Source organism: Glycine soja, chromosome 11 (assembly GCF_004193775.1).
Source record: "Glycine soja cultivar W05 chromosome 11, ASM419377v2, whole genome shotgun sequence".
In the NCBI taxonomy this organism is placed as follows: Eukaryota; Viridiplantae; Streptophyta; class Magnoliopsida; order Fabales; family Fabaceae; genus Glycine; species Glycine soja.
In genome coordinates, this window is record NC_041012.1 from 34,625,626 (window position 1) to 34,639,332 (window position 13,707).

Genomic DNA, 13,707 nt, shown 5'->3' on the forward strand with positions numbered 1-13,707 from the left:
GGTGTTGGAGCATAACATTGTTGAGTTATTGTCACAATAAATATTTAATGACCTCTTAATGTTGGAAACAATAGGCAAGCTAGTGAAAAAATTTAGAAGTCATATAGTTTGGTTTGATGCCTTATAATAAGATATTAACTTTATCACCATGGTTAAAGATGTGTCCTAATATGGAGTGTTTGTTATTTGGGCATCCCGCAAAATTGAAGTCAGAATAACTAATGACCTCTAAATTTTCAAGCTTCTAATATGTAAGCATATAATTTTTTGTTCTCTTCAAATAATGCATTATATGTCTTACTACTTTCTAGAGTTGCATACCAAGATTACTCATATATCTCTCCAAGGACTCCCACTAAATGTTATGTTAAGACGAAAACAGACTTACGCATACGTAAAACTCCCCACAACTGTAAGGAATCTTTTGCATCTTTCCTTTTCAAGATAAAAAATAGAGAAATATTTGAGACTAAACTTGTCTTCTTTAGCAACGAGTATATCTTTTTGTTCACTATCTTTCATGATGAATCTATCCAGAAATGTATTGGTATAACTTTTTTGTGATAATAAGACTATATCATGACTAGCATAATGTCATCAATATATAATACCCAAAGGACAAATTTACTCTCATTGAACTTCTGGTATACACAATCATTGACCATATTTGCCTCAAAACCATAACGGATAATCTTGATGAAATGTAATACTATTGACGGGAAGCCTATTTAAGGTTATAGATGAATTTCTATAGTTTACATACCACAAACTTTGGACCACCTTAACAAAGTTTTCTAGTAACATTATGTCGCAACATGGGCCACAATGGGACAGCGAAATAAAATTAGATAAATTGTTTCCCAAAACAAGGAAAATTTGGGGAGTCGCCATCAACGTTTATTTAAGGAAAACGTCGGAAAAACCAAAAAGATAAGGAATGGTCTACGATTTGAGGAAAAAAAAAAGGATTCATGAGTCGTTTACGCACGAGAAAGGTGTTAGCATCCCACGCACCCGTCATGAAGACAACAGACTTTAATTGAGTGTGCTAAAAATAAAATGACTTTTTAATTATTATCTTCCCTTGAGAACATGAATTATGTTTGTTATATTTTTGTTTATTTAGGGAAAAAACAATTTTTTTAGAAAAAAGAAGAAGTTTTATGTTCTTTTTTTATTTATTTTTTTCTTTTTTAGGTCGACAAGGGTTTTGCCCTTGCTCCTACGTATCTCCAGATGCAATGAGGAAGTCAAACTTACGTAGTTCTTTGTAGAAAAAGAGCTTGTGTGTTGGGTTGATTTTTTTTTTGAAAGATTTTGGTTTTGTGGTGAACTTTGTGAAGTCAAGCATGTCAGAGACTTAACATGACATTCACAAAATTTACTCACACTTTATTGAAATATCACTAAGCAAGTCAGAGACCCAGCATGGAGTGCGTGAAACATGAAAAAGGGGAATTGAGTGATCATTTATTTGAGAATTTTACCTTTTTTAGAAAAGACTTCAATTTTGTGGTAAACTTTATGAATTCAAGCAAGTCGAATACCTAACATGATATTCACAAAATTTATTCACATGTTATTGAAACACCATCAAACAAGTTGGAGACTCAGCATAGGATGCACAAAACATAAGTGTGTACTAAAAAAATAATGTGGATTTGCAAAAATAAATAAATAAATAATTGACATAGTGCTATGAAATCAAATAAATAGAATGAGAATAGAAAGGAATAAAATAGAAGTAGGGAGTACACTTAGTAATTAAGGATGCAGGATTAAAAAGTGGGGAAAATAAGATGAATAACGAGATATTTACAATACATTATTAATTAAACTAACTAGGCAATAAAATAAATGATAGAGACAATAAATAAATAAAATAAAATAAAGAGTTATCCACTAATATTTATAATTATTTTTTTCTTTTCTTTTTTTTGTTTCTCTTGTCTTTCTTTTTTTGTCAAAGTCAAAGGGTTGACTTTTGACATAGTCAACCATGATGGAGTGTTGACATAGCAGGCCTGGTCATTGACCTAAGTGGCAGGGGTGCATATATAAAGGAGGGGGTGTAACCATCAGTATTTATTTTATTTCAGATTTCGCAAAAACGGGTTAGGTCCAAAACGAAAAAGGATGCATGTGTTAAAAAAGGGAATGTACATAACGAGTTTTATTTTATTTCAGACTTAAAAGAAGCGGGTTAGGCTCAAAAGAAAAGGAGATGTATATGTTAAACAACGGGGGTGTACATAACGGTTTTTATTTTATTTCGGACTTAAAAGACACGGGCTAGGCCCAAAAGAAAAGGATGTGTATATGTTAAAAGTGTGGTATAAACAAAAATATTCTTTTTCTTTTGCTAGGGTTGGAACCAGGTCAAGGGTGACCTGGCCTAACCCGCAATTAGGTATTAGGGTTGAAAAACCCTAAGTGCTTAACCTCCAAAATAGCGCGAGAAGGGGGTAGCACCTCTACAAAGGCGCCACTGGTGCAAGGCCTAGTGATGTAAGACCGCCACAAGGGCGGCGGCGGCACGACGAGGACGACAATGGTGGTGCAGAGGAGGCATAGTGGCACAAACGAAACAAGAAATAAGAAGCGAAAGTGATTACATAATGTGTGGAAAACCCAAAACAAAATGCAATAACAAATAGAAAATAGCAATTCAATCCACAGGAACCTCGTCGGGGACCAAGGTGTCCACCGGCAAGATAGAAAGGAACGAAACAACAGATCATAAAAAGAAAAAAAGAATGGGAGATGAAGAGAGAAGAGGGAAACATGAGAGAGTGAGGGAACGAGGGGTTACCTGGTGACCCCTCTTTCTACTCTGATGGCGTTGCCAAATGGCACGACGTAATTGGTCCATTTTTTTCCTTGAGATCCGTGTTGCTTCTCTGTGCCATTAATGCATAGTTCTTTTTCCTCTTTTATGCACAATGATCCCTTCTCTTGACCTAATGAGCTCTCCTTGAGAACTCAATAGGTCACACAATGTATATTTTTTTTTCCTTTTGTTTTTTCATTTTTTTACATGTTTTCTCTTTGTTTTTTTCTTTTTTTTTTTTTACTTTTTCTTGTTCTTGAATGATGTTAGGAATAACATTGTTATTAATTACTAGTTCTATTTCTTGAGCAATGGTACATACAAAAACTTGTCCATTGTGAATAACACGTTCTTCATTAAAGACAACACCTCTTATGTTTTCTTTCCCTCCAAACTCAATTTCCTCAAGGAATCTTGCACTCCTCATCTTAAAGAAGAATCTTGTAGTGGGACTGAAAAACTTATACATGCGAAAGCGTTTAGTGTAACCAAAAAAGTAGAAACTAAGTGTGTTGAAGTCTAGATTTTCTTCATGCGGCCTATAAGGCCTTGCTTCAATTAGACATCCTCAAATATGCATGTGTCTAATGTTGGGATTTTCCCCAATCCAAACTCATAAGGGGTCTTAGTGATTACTTGGTAATTTGTTTAGGATATAAATTGAAATATTTAATGCCTCTCCCCAAAGTGGCTTTGATAAAGAATTATGACTAATCATACACGAATTTACAAGTTAAGCACTCAGTCTTTTCACTCTCAAGATGTACAATGCGTTTTTGAGAGCTTTTACAACTTAAGAAAATTCAAATTTAGAGAGTTAGAGGGCTTGTAAGGATGCTTCATTCAAGAGTTGTATCTTTAGAACTTCAATTCTTCTAGTATTTATAGGCTTTAGGAAGAATTAATTATTATCTTTAAACAATCTTCAATTTGAGTCTGTTCGACCATCATAAGTTAAGTGTTTGTTGGGGTATTTAATGTAGCAATAAATGCATGTCAACCTTCAATAACTTCAAGATGATAAAACACATTACTATTTCAAGATTGGCTTCAGAGGTCAAATCACCTTTTACTCAAAAGTAATATGTGCACACTGCATGACACAACTTTTTATGTAGAGAGAAAGTTTAAACTTTGACTATTTCTGTTTCCTTTAGTTTGACAAATCCTATGGAGAATATTTAGACATTGCATGCACATAAGATCAAATAACAAAGCATTAATTATATCTTAAATACTTATAGATTGACGTTTGTTTGTCATTGTCTGATTCATTAGACACAGATGCAACACCTTCATCTATAAGCATTTTAGTCACAATTTTTTTAACTTAGTATTTATTTGAATCAAACCAAAATCATTAAGGGGCCTTATTCGTCTTATGACTTAAACATCAAATAATATTTTTCATCTCATTCTTTCACTATAATTTGATCTATTTCTTAGGTTAGAAAAATGGATAAAGGTTTCAGCAAATGTGTTTCTATATATTGTGGGATTTTTGTACATACAAAATTTGTTTTCACGTACAAAATATGATTCTAATCCAATTGATCATTTTAATACGAAGAAGATTTAAATGGTCATAACGAATAACTTTTATTAAAAATAAAGTATTTTTAGTTTTGTATATGTTTTCACCTTTGAAAATAAATACATAGACATCCACCATATTATTCAACACCTAATAAATGAAATATATATATATATATATATATATATATATATATATATATAATAGATGATAAGATGTAATAAAAAGAAAGAGAAAAAAATGAAGAGTGTTGATGCGTGTTAAAAATATATGGATATTAAAATATTATTACTCTTAACCTTTATTCCTATATCTTATAATATGACCATATATTTATTTAGACAAAGGATTCAAAATCAAATTAACATGCAAAAAGTATCTATAGCATTTAATTCACTTACTGCCAAAACAAAACAATTGAAAACAAAATAAATGTCTCGTTAATATACACATGCATGGCAACCATATATCCATCATGCATGACCAACATCCACACCACTAACCACAAAGGACCACATATGAGGAAATAAGGAATAAAGAGATGCATAATAGGTACATCTTGCTTTCCATCTACTAAAAATATAAAATAGTGTTAACACCCAAATTTTGTGACAAAATTTAGCTGTTGTACGTGGATTCAGCAGAATGGGGTGGATTTCTGCTAACTTTCATGTCCGCTGAATGAGGTGAAAGTTAGTCTAGTTGAATACATAGGTATGTTCGAGTAAGTTTCTTTAAAAACACTTTTAAAAGAAGAAAATAAGAAGAAAAAAAATAAGATAAACTTTTCTATAAACAAAAATAAGTTTTTCATGAGCTAATTTTTAGAAGCTCACTAATATAACTTCTCTAAAAAATGAGGTGACATCTACAAATTAACTAATGGAAAACTCATTTTAACTAATAGAGAAACTCATTTCATTTTTTTCTTCTTATTTTTTTCTTCTAGAAGTGTTTCTAGAGAAGTTTACGCCCAAACAGACCCATAATTGATGACTTGTCAATATTAGTCAAACAAAAAGGTTAGCAGACTATGGACGAAGTCAATAAAACTATTTAGTCGAATGACATAATCTAACTAATATTAATATCAGTTGAATGAGAAAGATATCAATTCAATTAAATGCACAATTGACTAATTTTCAATATTGAGGAGAAATATATTATAGTGATTGATGTGATGTACCTCAACAAGATATCATATCCCATGATTTCAAGTTCTATGTTAATTATATATTAGATAAAGATAGATTAAGTAACTATATGAACAACTTTCTTTAGTGAACATAGTAAAGATATATAACATAATTTTTTCACATTAAAACAGATTTTTTTTTATATTTTTCTTAATTATATGTGAAATTTAAGTCTTTTTTAGGCAAAAGAAAAAAAAAGTCTTCTAGCAACTTGGTATAGAAAAGAAAAAACTTTAACCTTGTACTTTTATGAAACAAATCGAGGGATCCTATAATCAAACAAAAGCATATATATGGTTAATAGTGATAAACTATATGTAGTTATCTTTTTTTTTTTTAGTGCACTATATGTATTTATCTTGATTACAATTAGATGGTGAATCTCTTTTGATGCCAAGTTTTCTCCCTCTAACTACCAAGGTGAGATACATATCATCCTAACAAGATATAATAATCCCAAACAATTAAGTAGATCACCTGTAATTAATTCATTAATTGGGACTTTCATACGGAGCAATCATTAACTAATTTTTGCTCAAAAGTCTAAAATATTAATTAATTAGTGGTATGTATAATACTAGTACTAATTGTTTTGCTTATAGACTATGAATCCGGTCATGCCCTTCATCATTTAATTTGATCAATATTTATAAATTTAATTTTGAAGTATAATTAATTAATTAATTTTTATGTTGAGTTGATTTAAAAATTACTGATTTTTCAATAACGTTATCTTAAACACAAGTTTATAATAAAACTTAATATAAAAATTTCAAGACAGAACAAAAAAATTACAATTTTTTTTACTTTTAATCGAGATTATTCTTTCAAAACAAACTTTAATAATAACAAATATCAAGACTCCCCGAAACAGCTATAAAAGGAGGGGAAAAAACATACATTCCAAATCATGACATTTCATTAATAATTGATAAGTAGCACGTGAGTTGACCTTCGAAATAATCTGAAGTTTGTTAGAACTTTGGATCATCACTATATATGCCTTAAGTAGGGTCAACGATTGTGAATTTTGTTTTAGTTATATGTTATATGTGTGAAGCATTTATTAATTTTATTAATGATTAATTTTCTAACAATGATTAATTTTTGTTAGAAAATTTGATTGTATATTTTTAATTTTTTTTCCTTTCAATTACATTTTTAATAAGGTTTGAATCAAATATTTTAACGATTTAAGTCCAATTTTATTTACACCAATAACATGATAATCCATTAAAAGTATTACTTAAGAGTCAACCATTTTGGATTATTATTTTAATTATAAGGTTCTATTTAATAGGGTTTTGAAAGTATTTTTTTCAAAAATAATAAAATTAAAAATTTAATGAAAGTATGGCATTTAATGCTTTAGCAATTAAAAAGATTTTTAATTTTTATTTTTTTAGAATAAGTAATTAACTTAAACAAAATTGAAATATCTCATAAGACTTCTAACTTAATTGGTTAAAATAATGTGTATGCTTTGTCATAAACTCGTTAGTATTATAGTTGGATACCTCTCTTTGCATGAAAAAAAAATGAGACATCCCAATTGTTTATAAAACAATAAAAACTAAATTGGCCAGAATTGATCTAGTGGTAGATATAGTTTGCATAAGTCACATGTTCTAACCTTAATATAACTATTGTATATAAAAAAACTAAATTGTTGACCATTAAACGCACTCCTCCCAATGAAAAGTTCAACTAATTCTTAAGTTTATTCATTTTATAATAATTATTTATATAAAATTATACATAAAATGATTGTTGTTCTATTGATAGTATGATTTTTTATTTTATAATACATAAAATAAAAAATTTAATATGTTAAAGAATTTTTAAGTTTAAAAGGATCACGAGAAAATCAATTCATTTCATTAATACAACATGAAAGTATTGTTTTCTTTAGTCAATTCAATTAATTGTTATCAAATACAGTCATCAAAATATATATTAAATACTCCATAAGTATAACTCATTTGTTAGATAAAATTAGAGTTTAATGCTCATAAAAATATTCTTGAAAAGAAGCAAAGAATATATAAGTTTGATTAAGTTTTGAACTAAAGATTAATCCTATAATCAACGCAAGAGACCAAAACTTTTTAAAATACATTATAAATCCTAAACTATAAATCAAAGAACCAAAGACTTTTAATTATGATCGTTAAAAAATTGTAACGTGATTCACTTTTTTTTTCTTCCTTATACTCGATCTTCTTTCTTGTATATTACAATTTTTTTCTATAAGGAAAAGGAAAGAAAAAATAGAATACAAACAAAGCACAAAAAAATCACATGAATCATATCTACAAAACGCTGAAAAAAAGAAAGAAAAAATAGGAAGCAGCAAATTCAACCACGCTTCGAAAGAAAACTGCATTTTATCAACCTTACATACACACGACAGTAGTAGTGCAATAGTACTTACTCACTTTTTTAACAGTCACAGATACCGTTGTTCAACCTGCCACGTCACCCCTCTAACCACAAGGGCCCACTATAGCCGTCACCGAAATTGCACGGCACGGATAAAAAACAAATCCCTAATGCGACATGTGGATTTCATAGTCACCCACTCCCCACGACTCAGACCTTCTCCCAGACGCAAACCGGTTCATCGAACCCAAACCGGGAGGAGCCGCTGCACTCGAAACCGATTCTTCAAACGACGCGTCGTTTCGGCTCCTTGTGCTGCCAGTGGTGCTTCCCCACGCTTTCTTACCTAAACTCCTTTTCTTCTTCTTCTTCGACGACGACAACGAATCCTCCTGTGGAAGATCCGGTTTCTGAACCGGTTTTCCTCTTCGACCGGACCTGAAAATCTCGCGAACGCTTTCGAAGAAACCGGTTTTCTTCCGCTGGCTCCGCGTCGATTTTTGCCTCGTGACGACGGCGGCGGCGATGGAGGTGGAAGCGGTAGTGGCGGTGGCGGTGGCGGTGGAGGAGATTGATCTCTGGCGAGTTCGTAGTCTCCGATTTCTGTCACGCTTGGATCTCACTCTCCCTATGCACGAGACCTTCGGCGACGACGGTTCGGCGACGGAGTTTTCCAATTTTCCGCCGACCGACGCGCTCCGCTTCGGGAACAGCCTGGCGTTTCCCGGAGGCCGGTGGTTTCGGCGGCTGCTGGCGTCAGCGAAGGATGCCTTCTGCGGCTTCGGCAAGCCGATTATCGCTGCTTTGGACTTCAAATTCTTCGAGAATCGCTGAGAATTGTTGTTCGAGTTAGCGTTCAGGTTCGTTGAGGAAACAATCGAGTTTCCTTTCGTCGATTCGTTCCGCTGGTAGACGGCGTTGCGGTCCCACCAGTCGTACTCGGCGTCGCCAGAGAGCCAGAACGACGCCGGCGGAGAGTCCGGATGGTGGTCTCCGTCGTCGACGTGAGGCTCGTAGGCGATTTTCTGGTCGGAGCAACCGCCGGCGCAGGCGGAAACCAACGTTTCCAAATCCACCTGTGGCATAATAATATTAGAAAGAAAGAAAAGTTGTTTGTTTGGAGTTTTTTTTTTTTTTTCTCTTTGTGGTGGCGGTGTTGTATTTATATGAAGGGATTTGTGAATATTCTATTTTCTATGTTGGCTCGCTGTGTTGTTTTTCTTCTAGAGAGAGGGAAAAAACTAAAGCATCGTCAAAAGAATACGAAAGCAATGTCAAAGCGCAAGAGGCATAGTAGTATACGACATAGCACAACAGGGGTGAGGTCGTTGTTTGGTTTGCAATTTGCACGAGTAAATAAAAATGTATATGCTACTCCATTCAAAGTTGCTGCTTCCTAGTTTTAACTTTCCTTTTTTTTTTATAATAAAAAATTGTATTGTCTTTTCTACTTGGTGTGAAATGGCTCACCCAACGGATAGACATTAATGAGGGTAAAATGGTGCATTTATGTAAGGTAAGTGTGCTAAGGATATGAATTTTAAGGTCTGTCATGATATATTGGTGAGTTCTTGAGACAACTCATCTGAATATTTTTATCATTAAAAAGAATTTATAATTGGTGAGGAAATCATATAGAATTATTCGCATCTAATCAAAATTATTAAAAGTTGTTATTCATCTCATACCTCAACAATTTTTTCTTATCAATCATTCACACAAACATTATAAGAAAATCCTGGAAACCATTGATTCAAAAAAGTGAAAGCATCCCAAATTTTATTATATATCATACAAAGGTGAATGGCTCCTATTTATTGTTAACTATAGTAATTTAACTAAATATCATCCATAATAATAATAAAAAAGTTAGCATAAAGTTCAAAACTAATAAATGTAAAATGTGAACAAAAAATCATTAAATATTCTCAAATACATTATAATACTTTTTTTTGAGGAATACATTACAATACTAATTGTTATCCTAAAATTTTAGGAGGAAATTTAAAACCAATTAATGCAATTAAATATACTAAATATGAAACCTGTTTTAAAAACTAAAAAAAAGGAAAAATCAACAAAATTCTTAAAGTGCTAACCATTATGACATTCTTAAATTTAATAGGAAGTTTTTTTTTTCATCCATGGCATTGAACATAGATATATCAAAATTTACAGTAATTCATGCACGCTGTTCAATTAATTGAGCTAAACTTCTTTAATAATTTAACGGAAAGTTTATAAACAATTAATGAAAAATAATATATTAATGAAATCTAAATTAAAATTAAAAGAAAAATTATCAAATGATTTCTTTTTTAAGTGAATCTAGTTCATATGGTCAATGTGTGTGAGATATTATAAATCCCCTAATACTTAAGTTTAATTCCTATGAAGCAAAACGAAAAACTTACCAAATCAATTTTCTTAAAATATTAACAGTTATGACATCATTAAATTTAGTAGAAATTTTAAAATTAATTAATACAATCAAATATATTAAGTATAGAAGCCTGAATTAAAAACTTAAAGAAAAAGTCATCAAATCAACTTTCTTAAAATATTAACTATTGTGACATTAAAAAAAAATAAAGGGATGGAATGGAGCAGAGGTTAGGGATAGTCGGATAAATTTAGAATTTTTTTTAAACAATTAGGAGGTGGGCTTAACAAAATTGGGAGTGCCTTTAACAATGGCCACCCCTCAAATGCATCAACCCTACTCACTTCAACAAGTGAACATTTTTTTGTGTTAAGACTTTTTTACTCAGTAATAAAAAAATTAAAATTTATCTAAATAATACAATCCAAAAATTATTTAAGTAAATGATACACTTTATTGTGCTAGGTGCAAAATTAGTTCCTTTCAAACTGATTTCATACCCTGATTTTTTTCTAAGTTAAGAAATCGATTCCTAGAAACCGATTTCTTAACATTTTTTTTTTTACTGATTTCTTAATGTGAAATATTTTTTTTGTATTTGACTCTATGAAATCGGTTTCTAGATAACCAATTTCTTAAGGTGGTTTTTTTAAATTGATTTTTTTAATTGTTTTTGTTTTTAATTTTTTTGTTTTTGTTTTGTAATTAGTCTTTTATATTTTTCGTAATTAGTTTTTTAAATTTTTTATTCTAATGTTTTTTATGTATTTGTATATTTTTTTTTGTTTATGCATTCAATTTTTTATAAAATTATTTCAATCTTTCTATACAAAAAAAAATGAGTTAATTTGTTAATAAAATTTTATATTTAACCCACAACTTTAGTTGAACTAAAAAAGAGATTATGTTAACATAAAATAGAATAGAATCATAAACAATACAACATAATATTTAAAGTACCAAATTTATTGTTCTACAATAAGAAGAAGATTACACGAAATTTGTAAAACAAACATAATTAGGACCATAGAAAACAAACATAAACGAAAAAGTTATTGTTTGAACATACTGTTATTTATCACACTTGATAACATGTTGCATGCATGAAATACATACTTCTCAACATGAGGTCAATTTTCCTTCGGAAACACCTTTGTCACATATTAACAACATATGGGCATAGAATACAAATTCATGAATACCAAAATTATTTGTAATCTAAAATACAAAAACATTATCTTGACAATATTGTGTAGTGCAATATTCAAATAACATTTGGAGTGAGGAGGAAATGGAGAAAACACAACCGCCTATAGAGTATATAATTCAATGCAATAAAAAAATAAACCATATGTGACACAGAAAGTAAGAAACTAACAAGAAGAGTAAGAAACTTACCTCTCGCATAACTAAAACAAAACCAACAACTATATATTGGCCAAAATATTCATCTTGTATGATTATCCATCGCAAAGTGGCATCAACAATACCTATAGGATCCTGAAATTAAAACTCTCATGAATAAATCTCTCAAAAATAACAATGAAATCATTAGAGACTGAATTAAACTTGATTACCTTAAGCGTAAATCTCATGTCGCCAAAACCATTGGGGATACAAGTTTTGACAATGACGATTGTTAAAGCTAGACAATCAAAAGTATAATCAATGGACCCTAACAGTATCCTATGAGGTGTGTCATCAACATTTACCAATTCTATAATTATACAAATTCAAAAATCAATTGAGGGTTTAGGTGTATGAAAAATAATAAATGTTTTATAGTAGTTGATCTTGTGATCGAACGAATTCTAAAGCACATAACCATGAATTTCTATTAAATTCAAGTTGGCTTTCTTGGTGGGCATGCATTATGAATTATTGAGTTGGGAGTGACTCCTTAGATTGGTGATTCACCATGATAGCTTGTACGACCCCTGTGAGACTAGGAATAAGTGCTCTTGAACTAGAGGATGATTTATTTGGGTTAAAAGGGCGAACAAAGGATGAGAGGTCTGAGTCGTCAATGTCGAGAAATTTCCACTGTGTATTGTCCATGATGAATAAGAGTTTGTGAGAAAAATAAATGGTTTGAAGATGATGAGATATTGAAGTTAACATCCATACATTACACATATTTATACAAATATGTTGTCGAGTATTTTCATTCATTGTCATCTTGGTCGCTCTTTTTTTTGGCACAAATGTCGAAGCTCTGTAGGATTCCTAACGGGTGAACAATAACCTCGTTTACATCAAAGCATTTTAGGTCATTAATTGTCGTCGATGTTATCTCGACCACTATTTTTTGCCACAAAAGACAAAACTCTACAGGATTCATGACAAATGAACAATAACCTCATTTACGTCAATGCATTTTAGGTCGTTGATTGTTGTTGGTGTTATCTCGACCACTGCTTTTCTACCACAAAAGACGAAACTCTGCAGAATTCCTGATGGGTGAAGAATAATCTCGTTTATGTCAATGGATTTTAGGCCATTGTTTTGTCGTTAGTGTTGTTATTTCAAGGAATCATTTTCATTACGTCAGTGCATCAGGGAATTTGATGGTTTACGTCAGGGCGTTAGGGAATCCTCTGCTTTGTGTTAGAGTGTCAGGGAATTCGATGTTTTGCATCAGGGCAACAGAGAAGCCTTTGCTTTGCGTTAGGACGTTAGGGAATCCTTTGTTTTGGGTCAGGGTGTTAGGGAATCCGATACTTTAATTAAAAATCTAAAATAAATTATGCATATTGTATCTTTAAAATGAAGGGTTCACATCACTTGTAAGATTTTTCCTATATATACAACGCGTATTCACCTTTATTTACATATTCACACAACACTTTCTTTCCCAATTAATTACTTTCAACTTAGCAAATACAATACACAACATGTCTTCCTCGTCTGTCCATTGCTTAGTGCACTACAATGGTCAAATAATCAAATCAGATGAAGGGGATACATTTGAATGCCCCAACCGAGTATACGTCAAAGCGAGGCATCACATTTGAAGCCTTGAAAAAGAGAATCCACCAAAAGATCAAACTTCAACCACATAATTGAGTCAGTGATATCTCCTTTCAATACCCCCAACTAGTTGGACGCGAAATGCCCAAGTTTACGGCATGAAAATTGTTGACAATGATAACGTTAAAGGTATGATTGATGTTATTCACCAACATGAGGTTCTTTCATCTATTGAATTGTATGCAAACATTGAGCTACATATGCTTCCCACCCTGATTCCTCAACCAATACCTCACGAACCCTATTATTATTCATATCCCCAATCTAATTTTGCACATGTATCAGATGCAACTCCATCATATACTCATGTCAATTTCTATCAACCGACATTAGATTTAACCCAACCACAAGT

General features: G+C 31.5%; 1 protein-coding gene across 1 annotated transcript; it reads right to left on the reverse strand.

The window, feature by feature from the left end:
* Positions 1 to 7,730: 7,730 nt before the first annotated feature.
* On the reverse strand, positions 7,731 to 9,306 carry LOC114373816. Its single transcript, XM_028331357.1, has one exon. The coding sequence runs from the start codon at positions 9,025 to 9,027 to the stop codon at positions 8,110 to 8,112; it is 918 nt and encodes a 305-aa protein (XP_028187158.1). The 5' UTR covers positions 9,028 to 9,306; the 3' UTR covers positions 7,731 to 8,109.
* Positions 9,307 to 13,707: the final 4,401 nt, after the last annotated feature.

Excerpts from the sequence above, each read along its gene's own strand:
- LOC114373816 (XM_028331357.1), bottom strand. The coding sequence starts at position 9,027 with ATGCCACAGGTGGATTTGGAAACGTTGGTTTCCGCCTGCGCCGGCGGT.